The sequence below is a fragment of the Pimephales promelas genome, chromosome 15 (assembly GCF_988280905.1).
Source record: "Pimephales promelas chromosome 15, fPimPro1.hap1.1, whole genome shotgun sequence".
NCBI classification, from domain to species: domain Eukaryota; kingdom Metazoa; phylum Chordata; class Actinopteri; order Cypriniformes; family Leuciscidae; genus Pimephales; species Pimephales promelas.
Genome location: NC_142783.1, coordinates 5,406,577 through 5,424,714, shown reverse-complemented (window position 1 = coordinate 5,424,714; position 18,138 = coordinate 5,406,577). Strand labels below are relative to the sequence as shown.

Below are 18,138 nucleotides of genomic sequence, written 5' to 3'. Positions count from 1 at the left end.
CGACCTCAGTGACCTAGCTGGCGCATAAATTTGAATGAGGTCCGCAATATATGTTGGGGCCAGTCCATTTACAGCTTTAAAAACAAACAATAAGATCTTAAAATCAATCCTAAAACGAACAGGAAGCCAGTGCAATGAGACGAGAATTGGCGTTGTGTGTGCGCGCTTTTTGGTTCCTGTTAAAAGTCATGCTGCAGAATTTTGGACTAACTGTAATCGTGAAAGTGCGTTGTGATTTATACCGGTATAGAGTGCATTACAGTAGTCTAATCGAGAGGAAATAAAAGCATGTATAGCTTGTTCAAAACTGTTCAAAGACAAGAACGGTTTAACTTTTTAAATTCACAACTGCATTTATTTGTTTATCAAATTTAAAATCACTGTCAATTTTAACCCCCAGATTAGTAATAACAGTATGCACAAAGTCATTTAGGCTGCCAAAATCTATCATGGGGTTTGTGGGGCCAAAAAGCATGATCTCGGTTTTACTCTCATTTAATTTAAAAAAATGTTGTGCTAACCACGCTTTGACATCGTTTAAACAGTCAAGTAGAGGTGTCAGGGAGCTGCCTTCATGCTTGCTGATTGGCATGATCTCTTTTTAGTGCAACCTTGCCAGTTTGGCAGAATCGGTTTAGTTTGCAGATAGGAAGCTGAAAATCTTCATCTTATGTGGGAATATCTGAACTCTACAGTTTTCTAAATATTTGTATCTGGGTTTATGTTAAACATGTCCAAACTCACTCAGGCTAATATAAACTCGGTCATCCGAATATCCATGCACGATGCATGTTTACCCAAACTGTTCTCTAATACGCATACAAAACACAGTGTAGGGCAGCCATTATTATTTTAATAACATTCAAACATATTATATCTTGAACCTACAAAGTGAACTTTCATTTTTTTCTGAACTGTACATTCACACTTAAAAATAAAGGTTTCAAAAGGGCGATTTTGCAGTGGAAGAACATTAAGTTCCTCGAAGATCAGTTCAATATGTGAATATTCTAAAATATTCCAAAATATTCTTGGTGTGAAGAATATTTTAATAATCTAAACAATCTCTTTCCACTGCAAAGAAGATTTTGTGCGATGGATGTTGAAGGTTCTTCATAATGCTGATGGGGAAACCTTTACTTTTAAGGGTGTTGTTGCTGCCTTCTGTGCAGAGTGATCCTCAACTGAGTGCCTAGTTTTCATCAACCATGAAGATTATGTCAAATATACTTCTGTTTCTATATCCTTGTCAATGTTAACATAACAAGCATGAGTGATCTCAGATGGTGAACGGCACCGCACCACAACATGGAGAGAGTTTTTTGTTCATTTGGGTGTTGTGAATGCTGTGCGAGTGTGAACCCTCAAACTCATTTTACTCAAATACCTTTCCTTTCATATATTTAAAATGACTTGCAGATTTCTAATTTTATTACCTCTGAAGACATTATGACTGTAAGCATGTAAAAAACACAGTCTCATCCCAAGACGTCATATAACTGACGTCTTGGGACGTCTTTTGACCATACGTCAATATCCGCCTTTTTAGGGCCCCCTTAAACGTCGGTAGATGGCGATCCTGGGCCGTCATACAACTGACGCTTTACCTTTAACGTCACTTAGGTGACGGGTTAGGTTTAGGGTTAGGTTTAGGTATGGGGTAGAGTTAGGATCCCATAACCTCATCTACCGACGTTTAAGGGGGCCCTAAAAAGGCGGATATTGACGTATGGTCAAAAGACGTCCCAAGACGTCAGTTATATGACGTCTTGGGATGAGACCGGGTTGATGTAAACAAAAGATGTGTGCGGCTGATGCTCCTTTGCGGCTGATGCTCCTTATGAACAGCTCGTGCAAGCGTGCGTGTGTGTGTGTGGTCCATGAGCGTGCACACCTCTGGTTGCAGTTTTGCTTGTCGCCCAGAGGGGGGCGTAGTTCTGCAAAAACTCAGAGACTTGCGCAATGCACCTTTAAGAAATGGATTCCAAGTGCCATTATTTATATTCTGGTTGAAAGTGATTTCAACACGTAGCCTACAACATGTTCCTGGATCAACATCTTTGTTGATCCTGGAACACCATTCGAATCAACCAATCAGATTTAAGGGAAGTTTACAGTTTATGTCACGTTTAGGCTTACAAGCAGGGTTACTGTACGTACACACCACCTCCCAACTTGAGTTTCTAATGCAACCGGAAGTCATTCATTTTCAATGGAAGCTGGCCTCTCTCAGCTGCAAGGAGCGTCACATCCATCGGCGACGTGTTTTGGGCGTTTTGAACGTTTTGAACGACAATCAGAAAGTTGAAAGAAGCTAAACCTTATGGTAATGAGCTGTGACGCAATTGAGCGGCAAAACACCAGCAACCAATTGGAATATCGCACCCGCTGATTCCGGAGAAACATACAATGTAATCTTTCATTCCTACCAAAACATTAGTTCTGCAACATGACATCATGACTTTTGCGTAAACATAATGTTGACTCGAAAGTGGCGTGTTATCTCTACGCATTTTGAGCTATCCGCGTGTATCCGTATATGTCTACGCCATTAACGTCCGAGTGATTCCGCGTGCCTGTACACGCCGTCAAATGTCTGCGCGAAACAAAGCAAAATGTAGATCTACATCTGGGGAGCGATCTTTTATTTTCCTAAGATGGCAAGGGAACAGTCATAAATGGCATTAACCCCAGTGACGGTTAGGTTTAGGGACAGGGTTGAGGTAAGTCATATATTTATACAAAGTATATACAGTAATAACCTTAAGTCAACGGCGTTCATAAATACGCTGAAAAGCGATTATGCGTCTTGATAGCGCGCCAAAAATGGAAATACGAATTGGCGTGTGCCGCGTGTCATACACACGCTACTTCATGGGATCAGTCTGAGTTCTGAGTAAATGGAGGAGAAGCTAATAATCTCCGATGCTGGGTTCCCTATCATTTATGAAATGACGTTGTTTGCATATAGATAAAAGGTCCTGGAGGGTGTCATGAACCCAAAATTTCTGAGTTCGACGCCATCTCCAAAAATAAAATACAGCAGCTCCAAACATAACAACTTCCATAATGATCCAGTGATACACATTTTGAGGATGAGCACAACTTTTATTGGAAATATTTACGAACGCTCGTTTTAAGCGGGAATGCAGTTCATTTGCTCACGGTGACACCGATTTGACCAATTGCAATACATGCAAATAATAATAATAGGTAATTATTCTATATTATAAATATTATTCGTTTTTTTCCCCAACCAAATATGACCAAAACGGTTATAAAAATGCTGTCATTATAAAAGGTTTCTAGTGCCATATTGCTTGCTTTTTCTGTTTATATTTCATATTATGACACTTCTCTTCTCCCGCTACGTCAGAGCGCCCAAAGCGTCAACAAGCTTCCTCGTAATTTTAGACAGGCGTCCTTCACCAGAGCTTTTCAAGTCGGCGGCGGTATATACATCAGTGTTATTCACATATCATTTCCCTGTGATTTTCGATTAGGACAAAGGATAGGATTAGGACAAAATTTTCAGACAGGAATGTTATTCCAGGATCAACAAAATATGTTGGCAAAGCCACGGTGACCCAAGCAATATCCATTTTGGCACCTTCTCCTTCATAGCCGATACCTGAGCCCCTTTCACACACCGAGTATTACTATTGTAGCTTTTGTATGAATGCAAACACATCCCGAGATTGATAACAGGATTGATCCCGGGATGGGGACCTATAATATTGCTGGGATCAGTCCCGGAGCACGCCCTGTGTGAACAAAAGGTAGGACCAATGGCGTAAGGGGTGTGTTGAAGTGACAAGCTGAGATTGTTCGGCTGCTTAGTGGAACGTTACGCGATGCATTCGTTTACGATCGAATCAGAAATAATTTGAGAGAAATCACAGATCATATGCAAACTTAAGATTCTGCAGAGACATTATACATCACAATCTGATGTCAAGAGTCTTTACGTGATGTGTGTGAACGGACACACAGATTCCAGAAAATCACTGGCAGTGTGAATGAACCCAAATGATATATTGAGAACCGAGACCAGCAGGGAAAAGGGAGCAGTCAAACTCTGGTTCGAACTGAGCAATCAAGTTAAGGGCTAGGTTTTCTAGTTGTCAAAATATCAAATGTATTTTGCCCAACAATTTCTCCAATTGCCAAAAAACAATCTTCAACACACATCGCGGATGCCATTTAAAACCGCGACGCCACGTGAGATTCTTTAGAACACCATCTTGTAAGTCCTCCATGGTCACGCAAGGGGAATAACCCCACGCGACTCAAAAAAAAAAAGAGAGAGAAAGAGAGAGCCAAAGAATGAACCCTCTGTGTCAGGCAGCGACATGGCTTTCCCTCAGGGGGATATTTATTTAAGTGGTGTGACAATCATCTGAACAGGACATTGTGAGAAATGATCCTCTGGTTAATCCCATGAAGTCAGAGACAGCAGAGATAGGGCTTTCTCAATCACATGGACACCATTTCTGCTGAGACATAAATGTTAATAATTACAAAAAACACTGGAAAATGGGCTTTATGAGAGGAAGAAATTTGGTTGTAAACATTCCGCATTTCACCAATATCTTTCAAAGCACAGCCACTGACAATATCACAATATTATTGGTAATATTGTGTCCCTGGTACATTAAAGGTGCCATTGAGGAAAAAATTGAGGTTAAAATATCCAAAAAATGAGCTACACGCATCAAAAGAGTGAGAAGAAATAAGGTTGATGATGTCATTAAAAAAATTACAAGTTATTGTGCTTACTAGCCCCGGCTCGGCAGGTGTTGTAATACCAGTTTTGGCCATGGGGGGCGGTATGCGGGCAGGCAACAGAAACACCAGCCAAACTGATGTACACGAGTAACTCGCACGGCTTGTGTGTGTACTTGAACCTGATGTCAACCGTGTGCAAAGTACAGCCCACTACTACATTTCAGTTTATTGGTCGACATTATGTCGATATAATAATTATTGGTCATAATTATTGGTCGACATTATGCATGAGGAACATTTTGGTAATTTGTAGCATACTGTATCTTTCAACAGTGTTCATGTTCTTTTACCATTAGCTAGTAGAGATGATCGGTTCACGTGCGCTAGGGATCTGTCGTGTAAAGCCTGTTTTATGCTTCTGCGTCGAATCGACGGCGTACCCCCGCAGACCCCTATCCGTCGACGCGAACCCCTCTCCGACCCCTCCGCCGTAGCTCGACGTGCACCTCCAAAAATTTGTAACTACGCGTCGAGGCGACGCAGACAGCAAGGGCTTTGATTGGTCAGATTATACATCAATTCAGGAGTGTAGCTTTTCCGATTTCCCCCTCCCGCTTTTAGCGCTATTTTTAACGTTTGCACCCTCATTCTGATAATTATAATACTCTTATAAAAAAGTAAATAAAGAATTAATCTAAAAATAAACTGTTTTTTTTTTCATTGTTAATATATATGTCTATATTCTTTTTTTTTCTTTTTTGCTCGCAATAAACTTCAATCAATCAATAAATCAACGTTTGTTTTGAAACACAGTTTGTTGTTTATTTTCAATACAATGTTCACGGTTACATCATTGATAATACAGTACTAACCAAGTCTGCCACGGGACACATTATCCTGCATAGCACAGTTCCATGTGGAGACTGAAAAAATCCTTTAAGTCATTCCGAACAGGTATCGTTATGGCAGCTCGGGTGGAACCTTTATTTTATTGTCTATGGGTGGAACGTGCCCTGGACATCCGTGTTGATTCTGTGGGGATAAAGTTTGTGTCGTCTTGTTATTCAACGTCGATTAGCTCCAGCTGGCAGCTGCTAAAACAACATTCTCTCTCTTTCGCTCGCGGCGCACGGAACCAAAGAGATTCGCGAACCCCCCTAGCGTTCTGGCGGTGAAATGCACCGCGATGCACCACAACCTCACGCAGAAGTATAAAACGGCCACGACGCCGTAGCAGTGACGACGTAGCTACGCCGTGGAGTTGACGCAGAAGCATAATGAGGCCTTAACATTTACAAGCACCAAAACGGTATTTATTGTTTGAATTGCGTAATAAAATTGACAGAATCTGAGAGCTGAGATTTTTTTATATATCATAATTGACCTGCTCCGTCTAGTCTGTCGGTCTCCGTGTCCTTTTCTGTGCGTGACAAACTTGATGTGTGGCGTGAGAGCGTGTGAAAAGTGAAAAGTCTCACGGTGAATTCGTGAGAGTTGGCAGCTCTGAATGGCGCTAGCTTGGTCAACATCAGTGAATGCTGTCTGTCAAATTAATTCAAACTAACAATAAAAATGTAATACGAAGAAAACGAATATCGTAAAACTTCAAATAATAGTCTGGGCTTTATTTTCCCATATCGTCGAAATGCACCGGCTTGAGACAGGCGTCTATGAGACGGCCTTTATAATTTAGTCTCTAAAAAATCTCCAAATGTTCCACGTGAAACTGCGGCCTTCCAACCTTTTACTATCATGTCAATTGATTTGATTATTATGCACGAGGGAGAGACAGCAAGACAGCGCTGGCCCGTGTTGTTTGAAGATGTGTTTGACTTTCTGGAGGTATACTGCCCCCATCTGGTATGGAATATGGAGTATGATTTGATTTTTTATGCTAGAAGAATCTTAAAGGGGTTGTTGATTATGATTTCATAATCATATGAAATGTGTATTGTTGCTGTTTGAGCATAAACCACATCTGCAAAAGTTACAATGCTCAAAGTTCGAAGCAAAGGAAGATATTTGCTTTTAAAGAAAATGTTTTTTAAGAACTACAACAAATGGCTGGTAGGAACTACAGAAGCTTCCTCCTGGGTTAGTAACATCACTAACCCTAAAATTTATATAAACCCCTTCCCCGGGACACCCAGTCCATGTTGAGAAGAGGAAAAGGAGTTGTAGTCACGCTGTGTGCATCTCACAACAGTTCATAGACCATTTCACAAGATGTAAACAACACTAGTCCAGAAGCACTTCCTGTTTCAGTTTTTTAACACTACATAAAAGCTGGGATAAAATACAACCAACAAAACATTTAAAACTGAATCAAAAAGTTAAACAAACATCTTTAAGATGTTTTCTTTACATGTGAAATAAAGAAAACAGTTACAAACTGAAACAGGAAGTGCTTCTGGACCAGTGTTGTTTACATCTTGTGAAATGGTCTATACAAGTGATTTATAGATTATCCTGACTCCACATCAGCAACATATCTTTGTCTGACTCCGGTTTAAACATAAAAGGTAGAACACTTTCTGACATTTAGCATGTGTCTGTGAGGTAATCGAAGCTGCTAACACGCACGCTATTGAAGCTCCGCCCACTGTGTCGGGAGCTGCAGCTCTTTTGCATTTAAAGGGCCAGACACAAAGCAGTGCGTTTTTGCTAACCCTCAAAAAGTGACAACTTTAACATCCTATATAAAAATATCTGTGGGGTATTTTGAGCTAAAACTTCACATAAACACTCTGGAGACATCAGAGATTTATTTTACATCTTGTGAAAAGGGCATTATACCACCCCTTTAACCTCTGGAGTTTGAGGACTTGGTGAACCTCTTGTGATTAGTTCTGGTAACTGAAGTCTTCATTTCAGCAAAATACCGGTAGATGTTGGATGTGAAAATATTTGATTTGCTTCATTAAATTGTATATTCTATGATTATTAAATTCTAGCCATTTACTCTGTATCATATAAGCATACATTTTTTTTAATCAATACCTAATCACGCTAAAAATGCTGGGTTGTTTCAACCCAACTTTGGGTCAAATATGGACAAACCCAGCCATTGGGTTACATTTTTACATTGCATTTTTAACCCAACGTTTGTGTCCATATTTGACCCAAAGTTGGGTTAAAACAACCCAGAATTTTAGAGTGTACACACTATAACATAAAGTAAGCACTAGACAAGGGGCTAAGGAAAACTCAGGCTTAAATATAGAAGGAGTCTGATTAACAGAACTAGAGACATGTTCATGTGACTGTGTTTACTGCCCTTATTTGTGTGTAGAATAAGAAGTGGAGAATGTTTTGAAATGTTTCTTGCGTAAGCAGAAGTTCTTTTTTCTCTAAAATGATCCGGCAATGTGCACGTCCATTAATCGAGGTGGAAGGACAGAGTCTGGTGAACGGGTAAATCAGATAATGTATTAATACTATATTATATACTGTAACAGTATTATTGACAACTGGAGGCTTGAGAGCTTAAAATGTCTCTTCTAAATGATGTCATCTACATATTTACTTTGATTTCTTAGATATAGACAAATAGACAGCAGATTTTGACACTTGAATGGTTACAATATACTTTTTTAACTTTATGGTTACAATATAGGCAACTTGAATAGGTACATTTAAAGCATGTTCTATGGTAGCAAACCTTTTTGGATAATTATTAGGTACATATTGCAATGTGAAGAAAATGCTCCTTCAAATTGTCTGCTCTTCTGTTATACCTTAAAAGGAACTTGTGAAGTTTGAGGAAATTGAGAAAGTTTCATTTTGCTTGCGTCTTCTTTACTGTGAATACATTTTTATTAATTACATAATATATTTAAAGGTTGTGACATTCTGTGACAGTTTTTCATGTCAGTGTTTTAAATGATGTTAGGTCTTTTAGTTTGCATACTGATGTAGCTTTCCTATATGCACAATTTGTATTAGATATCAGTTAAGTGTTGTAATTTTCATTGTGCCAATGTGCTTTTCTATATCAGCTCAGAACATTTTAATCACAAGTCCTGTGACAATGCCACATAATGCAGATCAATCTACACTCCGTACATCATGATGACAAAGCAAAATCCATTTTTGCAAAGTTGCATTTTTTATTAAAAAAAAAAGACATCAAATTAAACCAGTAAAAAATATGAGAACTTAAAATATCACGTTGACATAAGTATTCAGACACTAGATTTCTCAGGTGCATTATGTTTCTCTAGATGATCTTCTAGTTGTTTTTTATACTTTGACGGAAGTTCATCTGTGGCATACCAATTGATTGGACAATACCTAGACACACCTGGAAATGTAAGGTATAACAGCTGAAAATGCATCAAGCATTTTTATATCAGCTAAGCATTCATTTCTTGAAATAGCAAGTTTTGTCGGGGAGCAAAGAGATATAGGGGCTGAGTATCATCAGCATGACAGGGAAAATGAATCCCATGCTTCCTAATGAAATCTCCCAAGGGTAGCATGTAGAGAGTGAATAACAACGTTCCTGGTACTGAGCCTTGTGGTACTCCATGCTGAACTTCGATAAGACATCTCTTCATTTACTGCCACAAACTGATAAGTTTATATTAGATAAGTTCTAACTTCAAATAATCATTTAAGAGGTTTTATGCATGCGCAATAAGGTGAATTTAGTGTTTTCCAACGTCACCATGCTTTGCCAAGACATATTACTGGATCAACATATCCAGAAGTTTCTGGAAACGCTGGTGTGGATGAGAGTGCTTTGAAATGAAAACACTGTTTTCAAATGTGTTTTCAAATGTAGACGAAGCCTCAAGGTTATCTGTCATGTCTAGGTAACTAGGCACTGAATATCACCTGCGAAATATCTGGACTGGTCATAAAGGAAAGTTGAATGCAGCAAAATAAAAACTTTGTTCAGAGGGCTCAGGACTGGGCTGAAGGTTTACCTTGCAACAGCTAAGACATTGCGAGCCATTTAAACTCAATGAACATCTCTGAAAATCTCCACCAATAGTCCCCATCCCATCTGCAGAGAAAATTGTCTGAAAATGCCCAAATTCAGAATCCAAAGTATCACAAATCTGGTGTGGATTTTTTTAAGGCTACCACATAACAAAATAGCAAAAAAGTAATGGGATGCTATAGATAAAGATAGACTGAATACTTTCTGAATGCACTGTTGCACTTCATTTTAAAGTATGTATGGTGTGCAGTGTACTTACCCAAAAAAGTACTGAATAATATAAGGTAAATACTTGGACTTAAAATGGGTTACGGTTAGGTTTAGGGTTCAGGTTCAGGGTTAATACCTAGTTATTAGCAGTTATTGTAATTGCTTTAGTAAATACTTAGTATGTACATGCCGAACAGGGCTGTAAAACAAAGTGCTGTCAAAGTCTCTGACTGAAACTGATCCTAATGATCACCGAATGTGTCTGCTTTGGTCTTTTTCCAGGCCTCTTTCCCCATTTCTCTGGCTCCCCAAATTGCTGCTGATGAGTACAATCCGGTAATTCTTGTGAACCTATTGTACATTCATATTCTGCATTGTAGTGTGAAAGTATCAGAAATCATGATTACAAGACAAGGTCATTATAATATCACCATATTACATATGCATTTATCTTCAGGTGTCTCTCAGACAGAAGTCAAAAAAGAAGAATTGTGGAGGTATGTGTTGCACTGCACAAACAACTCAAAAGTTGTGTTTTTTTTTTCTTCCAGAGTCACCATTTTTGTTTTATTGTGGCATTTAAACATTTGTTCTAATAGGCAGTCTAAGAATGAGCAGAAGGAGAGTTTCAGTAAAAGATCTGGAGCCAGTGGACCATCAGGGCTGGCTCTATAGGAAAAAAGAGGGGAAGGGATTTCTGGGAATTAAGTGGAAAAAGTATTGGTTTATTCTAAAGAAAACCTCTCTGTACTGGTACACAAATCAAGTGGTGAGTATCCGAATGCCATTTATGTGCCTACATCTTATCATGCTATTGTTTTTTCTATGAATTGAATATTATTTATAAAGGTCAGCACAACATTTTTTCTTAGATATTTTAGCATTAATCTTGGTAAAAAAGGATTTAGGATTTAATTTTAATAGTTTTTTCTCTGCCTTGATAATAATGGGAAGAAAGGACATGTTACAAAAAAACTTTTGTTTTGTGTTTTTTCCCAGGCTGAAAAAGCAGAAGGCTTCATAAATTTGACTGATTTTGTAATTGACAGAGCAATGGAATGTAAGAAAAAATAGTAAGTGACATTGTCATTTCTGTTCATTTCCTCTTGAATTGCTAAACAATATTTGTTTTCCAAATGAAAGGGCCTTCAATTATTAGAATATAACATGGTTCTTTTTTTTCATTACCATGATGATTATAAAATATCTTTCAATTGAAAAAACCCTTCACACTTTTTTGTATTTCTCACAGTGCGATCAAAGCTTGCCATCCCAAAGTCATGATGTTCTACTTTGCAGCTGACAACAATGTGGACATGAAGTTGTAAGCCCATTGACACATCAGTTTGAAAAAAAAAAAAACATATTCTTTTTAGTAACATCCATGGTTGTATTTACAGTAGTTACAGTAATGTTTTGTATAAACTACTGATATAGATAGTTAAGTCATGTCAAGTCATTAGGCCCGGATGGCACCCATAAGCAGCCCTGGTACCCATACTCCCTTATTGCCCCCCACAACACAGCCCTGGGAACATGGTCGTAAGCCTTTATCCAAGTCCAAAAACCCTCATAATTAGAAAACACCCTCCGGTCTTTTTTTTTTTTTAAATATGGGAACCACCACACCTGCCTTCCAATCTCCAGGTGCTATTCTGACTACATCTAGGGGCTTCAGTTTCTTCAGTATATTGAATCTTGGCAGCCCTGGCCCCTTGCCACTTCTGAACCTTTAACTTCCTCAGTGACTTCCAACAGAAAATGCTTGAGTACTCTCCCAATTCCTCCAGCCCTGCCTCTTCTTTCAAGATATTATCCTCAGGGTTCAGAAGATCCTCAAAGGTTTTCCTTCACCCTCCCAATTATATCAACAGGTGAGGTTAGCAAATTCTGCATCAGGCAATGCTTCCCTCAACTAAGCCATTTGCTACAAACTCTTTGAGGCCGGAAAAGTCCATGGATTCTCATTGGGTTGCTGTCAGATTAACAAACTTTCAGCCACAGCTCCAAGCAGCCTATCTCGCAATGTCAGTTTTGAACAGAACCCATTCAGACTCTGTGTCTCCAGCCTTCCTCGGGATGAAGGAATAACATAACGTAAACAGAACACAGTCTTTCCTGCACGTGACACCGTGGCGCAGAGTCAGGGAATTTGTTTATCACCCTGGGTGACTAGTTCAAACTCTATCCAGGACTTTGGCTCCAGCCCTCGAGCTGTGTGGAGGTGAGGCCAACCATATCGAGCTGGTGCCACAGTATCCTGTGTGTATGGGCCCTCCTCGGCTTCTCCTTGCAGGTGGTGATCCCACAAGGAAAAGGCCCCACTTTATTCTAGTGGGCTGAGCCCGACTGAGCCAGAACCTGGCTATCAGGTGCTCCAGGAGAGTGCCCTGGTTTCATTCTACCAGTCATGGTCTTTCACTCTTTTATCAGATCACTTTCAAATCACATTCTCTAGGGAACGTATTGAATCACTCTTGGTCTGGCCTCTCACCTGGGACCAGTTTGCCAAGGGTGACCCCCCTGCAAGAGAGCTGAAGCTACTCTCATTCATTTTGTGTGATTGGTTTTGCTGACATTGAGTTTGCTGACCTGTCTTTGGTTTTTGTTTGCTTGTGCGACACATGGAAAGGAAGATGAATGGGGTTAAATACTGAGGAAACTTGAATGAATTTATAAAAAAAAATTGGGTTAGACAGTTTTAATAATCTCTTGTATAAACTGTCATTTTGTGTCATTGTCAGTAACTTATGTTTTGTTATTTCAGATGGTTAAATAAACTTGGTCTGGCATCTATTCAGTATGAACCCACAGAGGGTCATACAGCTGGTAAGTTGTAAGTCTACTAGTGTTACAAGCATTCCTTAGAATTTTTTGGCATCTTTGTTTGTCTACTGCACAGAATGCTACAGTGAGGCCAGTGATCACGAGGAGTCCACAGACACACCTCCTCCACCCTATACTGAGCACCACACCCAAGCTGTAGAAATTGTGAATAGTCCATCAGCTGCTGCTCACCAGGCAAGTTCACAGTTGCACAATACATGTGTCCTTGACCTCCGGCCAAAGATTAATACAAACTTCAGGTTTCACTGTTTTCACATTGTCTGCATTCACACAACAGCTTAAAGTGTTAAATTAACACAGAATTTACACATTGATTGGAGTTGTTCAATAAATAACACCATGCCATAAAATTAACATAACACCATAAAATTTGCCATCTTTAATATTTACTTTAGTCACCATCACTGTGGTTAATGGTATTCTTCAATGATATTATTAGAATGGAAAAGGGGCATTATAAAAAAGAAACTATTAAGATACGGAACAAGTGTGTTCAATCCTGCTCTGAGCGGGACTCTATCCAGAAGATTTCAGCATGAACATACAGTACATCGTTAGACAGGTACTAATACTAAATACTCAAAGTTGATAGGCTTTCTAAGCGAGACCCCATTCGTCGTCACGACATAACGAGACGTTTCCTTTCCTAGCATCTCAGCTCCACCCCCCTTAGGATGCTAGGAAGGATGCAAGGAAAGAAAATGAGGAAAAAGGAATCGAAGGAAAGGTTATGGGTAGGGTTGGGTATCGTTTGAATTTGAACGATTGCGATTCCGATTCCTTGTTTCGATTCCGGTTCCCAACGATTCTCGATTCCGATTCTTTTAAGAGGCAGGGTCAAAAAAGTTTAGCTAACCTTGCTAACCAACGGCCTTTCTGAAGGAAATAATCCTTCTGTAAAAATACTCCTTTTGTCACAAATTTTGCATTTTGCCGAGATTTTGTTATTTTTAGAAAAGTGAAGCCACACTTTGGATCGCCGACGTAAGGTACTCATGTTCGACTCGCGCGATTATGCCAACACTTCCGGTAGACGCTTCTTCGTTGGTGTTGTTCAGCGGTTTCTTCTTCCGCTCGGCGGACTGTGAATATCGAAACTAGGAATCAAAATTTTAACTTTTGAACGATTCCGGGAAAAACGAAAAGTTAGTCCCGGTTCCACTCGATTCTCGATACCCAACCCTAGTTATGGGTGCTTCTCATTTCTTATTTGTGCATCCTCATTTCATTCCCTCGCTTCCTTAGTCATAGAAGTATGAATTGGTTTTTAATTTGAGAATTGAGAAGCAACCACAGAGCTTAGCTATAGCCTTAATTAAACACACCTGAAATCTTTAGGAGGGTCACCAAAATCTTCCAGGCAGGTGTATTGGAGCTAAACTCTGCAGTAAAGTGGCCCTCCAGTAGCAGGACTGGACACCCTTGATTTAGAAGAACTATGTTTGAAAACATTTGCACCCAACATATATTATAATAGACAATTCCATTGTCCCTTACTCTGATGTATCTTTCCCATTTAGGAAAGCCTTCCTCCGCCATATTCCTCCCCTGTTCCTAGTGAAACCACTGGAACCCTACCCTCCCCCGTCAGTACGATGACCTCCCACAGCTCTGCCTCCTCTCTGGCTAAGCATAGACGGTCTTGGCTAGACCTTGTCTCACAGGCAACACCTACTGCTGGGGAGACAGTGGTCTGCTCAGCTGTGGTCCATACAATGAACCCCACAATAAAGGAAACCTCACAATGCAGTGAAATCACTGCATTGTCTCAAGGCCCCTTTGAATGCTCATCAAGAACAACACATATGGCATTATCCACAGAGCCAGAGGAACCAGACCCGCTGCTAACCTCAAATGACACCGGACCTGAAAGTGAGCAAGTTGGGGAACCAATTAAATATCATAAACCGATTTATGATAGGAAATGACATTGTTCAGCCAGTGACATGACTACTGATCAATTTGGAGGATATTATTAATGTTTGTTATGATCAAAAAAAAAACTTTCATAGAAGTTTGATTGCTTAGGTTTAAACATAACCCTTGCCATAAAAGTTATAATTGTTTTAATAGCTCTAGATGGACAGGAAGGAACTGATGATGAGATGGAAAGATTGTACATGCATTTGAAAAGAGCAAGCCTGTCTCCAACGGGCGAGCGAAAACCATCATCAAAATGGGAATTACGAACCTCCTTTATAAAGCGTTGCAGAAACCAGATGCTCAATGAGAAGATACATCTCATCAGAACCCTCAACAGCACTCTAAAGGTTAGAAGTTCAGATAAACCTCAATTCAATTCTTCCTCAAATCTTACAATTTTGTCTGTAAGTGTTAAGGCCTATTTACATCGACTGTGAAATATGTTGGGGGGAAAAATAGTACCAAGCGTGTGTACTAAGCGTGGGGTCGCATCATATTTTGTGATTTGATTACCTTGACTTGATCTGTACAGCAGAATTATCATCCATCTAACATTACACATTACACACTAAGGCTCACTTAACATATTATTGATTAAATCTGAGAGCTGGATCACTCCTCCATAGGCTTTTAAGGGATTGAAACTTGCCGGCCCAAAAAAGTTAAAGACATCGTTAAAATAGTGACTACAGTGGCTCAATCTTAAGTTTATCAAGCGACAAGAATACTTTTTGTGCGCAAAAAACAAACAAAAATAACGACTTTATTCAACTATTAATTTGGGCCTCGAGATCACGTAGTGTAGCAGTGCAGCGCTTCTGTGTTGTACGTCACACGTAGGTTCACTATACTCTGATTTCACGCAGCCGCCATTTTGAAATCGCTCCTTTGGGAAGAAAACCGGAAGTGCCGCCTTTAATCATAGGAGTGTCGCGAATGCGATGCCGTATTGTCGTGTTTAATGTAGAAATTAGTTATTCTAAAAATGTACATACATTTCTTTCGTACTTTAGACTATATACAGTAAAATTCATTTATAAATAAAAAAAAATTATTGAGAACGTAAAAAAGCAGCAGGAACAAACTATATACATACCTATGGATGTTAACATCCAATAGTGTAAATCGCAGCAGCAGCTTCAGGTTGGTAGTCCAAGGCATTGTTGTCTATCTGTACTTCCCACCGGAGCCTCGCTTTCAATTTCAAAAATGGCAGCTGCGTGAAATCAGGGTATTGGCCAATGCTGGTCATGTGTGTGATGCATGTGACCTACAACCCAGAAGTGCTGCGCAGTTACACAACGTGAAATATCTCGAGGCCAACAGAGAAGGAAATTAATAGTTGAATAAAGTCGTTATTTTTGTTTTTTACCGCACAAAAAGTATTCTCATCGTATTTACTACAATAACTGTACCACAAATGTAAACATTTGATGTTCTCCAGAGTGGAAACACAATTATACACTGGAGCGTTTACCAAATCTGTTTCGTCAATATGATATTGTTACAGTCTCAACACACATAACGATTATATTCATGCATGTTTATTATATATGCACATATATTATTAGAGGTCTCTAAACAGGTATACCTGTAGAAAAAAGGGATGATGAACTGCAACTATTTGTAAACGTCGTTTTCAGGCTTGTGCTAAAAAAGATGGTATGCAAAGACAACAGCAGCTCCATCTTCAGGACCAGTAGAGATTATTGCTGGTTCTTTCATTTCTTTTTCCACCTGATGTGAATAGGTTTTATTTCAAAATGTATAATTGGCGTGAACAGGCCCTTTAGAGTGAAAAAAGTTCAGTAGCGCCTAAAAACGCTAGGCGCGCCGCATTCTCCTTTTCCCAAATTTCTTGTCACGTGACCTATTGTGCGCTTATGGTGCGCTTGCGGCATTCTGAAAAGTTCGAGCGTAAAATCGAGCGTAGCTTCCTTTATGAGCGTGCATACCGCGAGCCTACATTTGAAATAACGAACTTGAACGCGCGAAAGACGCGATATGTGAGCAGGCCCTTATGCGTTCGTTTTTTTAGCGATGGTAAAAAATTAATCATTTGAAATTTGAGGTTACTGACACCTGGCAGAACTATGTCAATTCCAAAATCTACACTGAAAAAATAATATGCTTTATCTAATCAATAAAATTGTGGCAACATATTACAAGCAATATTATTAATTAAATTGTACAAATTAGAATTCATTTTAAAAAATACTATTACTCAATTCTAATTTGTTCAATTTAATAAATAATATTGCTTGTAATCTGTTGCCACAATTTTATTGATTAGATAAAGCATATTCATTTTTACAGTGTACCAGCAGAGTTGGATGAATAAAGCATATTTAGACTTTTTAAAACATATTTTGTAGAAATCAAATTAATATTAATTTAATTTGATCAATTTTGTGTTCATCCAATTTGCTATCAATACTGTGTTATATAATAAGTTATTTTTAACAAAAAAAAAATTGTCTTCGATTTAGGCTAAAGAAGCAGATCTACTGACTTTGGAGCAGGTACTGGCTGACTCTGCTCTCACCGCAAGTAAATTCAGGGAGTGGAAAGAGACCAACAGTCTTCTGCTGCAGGACATTATTTTAAACAACCCGCTACAGACTGAACCCCTGAACACCCCTAGTGCCCCATCTGTGCCTCCCTCAACATAACCGTCACTAGCCTAAACACCAGAACACAAACACTGCAAAAATGTAATTTTAATATCTTGATGTAAGAATTAAAACCCTCTAGAGGAAATTTGATCTGAGACTCCCATTTCTTTCACTTGCCATAATTTTTCTGTTTATTTTTTTTACTAATGTCAAATCAGTCTGTTACAAATGTAAAGTTATTGTAAAATCCTTGTTGTTTCTAAACCTTTTCCAAACCTGTGATGTCTCACTGATGTTAAGATACATTCTTTTAAATAATTTTAGATGTCATGGAAAACCAAACATGTTTTTATTACTGATATTTTTAGTGTGCATTCAATACAAACAAGGATTTCACCTGGTTGTAATTTAAAGTGCTGATCACGTGCGGTCTGTACAGTTTTTCATTTTTATTATTGTAAATACATCTGTTTAGATATATTTATTGATTAAATAAATATGATGCTAAAGTGTTAGTAAGTAGCTTCATATTTCTGCATTACAAATATCTTGGTGCTGTTTTTAGCATAAATTATCTTATCGTATATCCACATTATTGTGTCCGACTAAAAGAGGTCTCAGTCCGGATCAAACTGGAAAAAAGGTTTGGTTCGTTTCTAGTGAGAAAGCATTTCTGTATGGTTCGGACTTTCAGACCTTTTACAGGAAGTTCTGGTGGTTCCCAAAAAGCCCAAAAAACGTGGCAGGAAAAATGAGCCGTGGTAGCCCATGGGGAGATGAGGAGACAAGGTTTTTAATATGGAAGTATGGTCTAAAGACATAATAAGAAGTTTCAGTCTTCTCTTCCTTTCCTGCCGGCGATGATAA

General features: G+C 38.9%; 1 protein-coding gene across 5 annotated transcripts in view; it reads left to right on the top strand.

Annotated features, from left to right (window-relative positions):
* Positions 1-17,786, top strand: part of LOC120480977 (connector enhancer of kinase suppressor of ras 3) — a 93,257-nt gene extending 75,471 nt beyond the window's left edge. For 2 of the 5 annotated variants that reach the window (XM_039674400.2, XM_039674393.2), the window contains exons 16-25: positions 10,169-10,222; positions 10,344-10,383; positions 10,486-10,655; positions 10,886-10,959; positions 11,139-11,210; positions 12,654-12,715; positions 12,789-12,907; positions 14,254-14,605; positions 14,807-15,003; positions 17,146-17,786. In XM_039674400.2, the coding sequence (XP_039530334.2) occupies positions 10,169-10,222; positions 10,344-10,383; positions 10,486-10,655; positions 10,886-10,959; positions 11,139-11,210; positions 12,654-12,715; positions 12,789-12,907; positions 14,254-14,605; positions 14,807-15,003; positions 17,146-17,328 (1,323 nt within the window). In that variant the 3' untranslated portion in view covers positions 17,329-17,786. Of the gene's footprint in view, positions 1-8,046; positions 8,157-10,168; positions 10,223-10,343; positions 10,384-10,485; positions 10,656-10,885; positions 10,960-11,138; positions 11,211-12,653; positions 12,716-12,788; positions 12,908-14,253; positions 14,606-14,806; positions 15,004-17,145 lie in introns of those variants that run through there. The other 3 variants (XM_089120048.1, XM_089120049.1, XM_039674407.2) reach the window with 3 other exon arrangements.
* Positions 17,787-18,138: the final 352 nt, after the last annotated feature.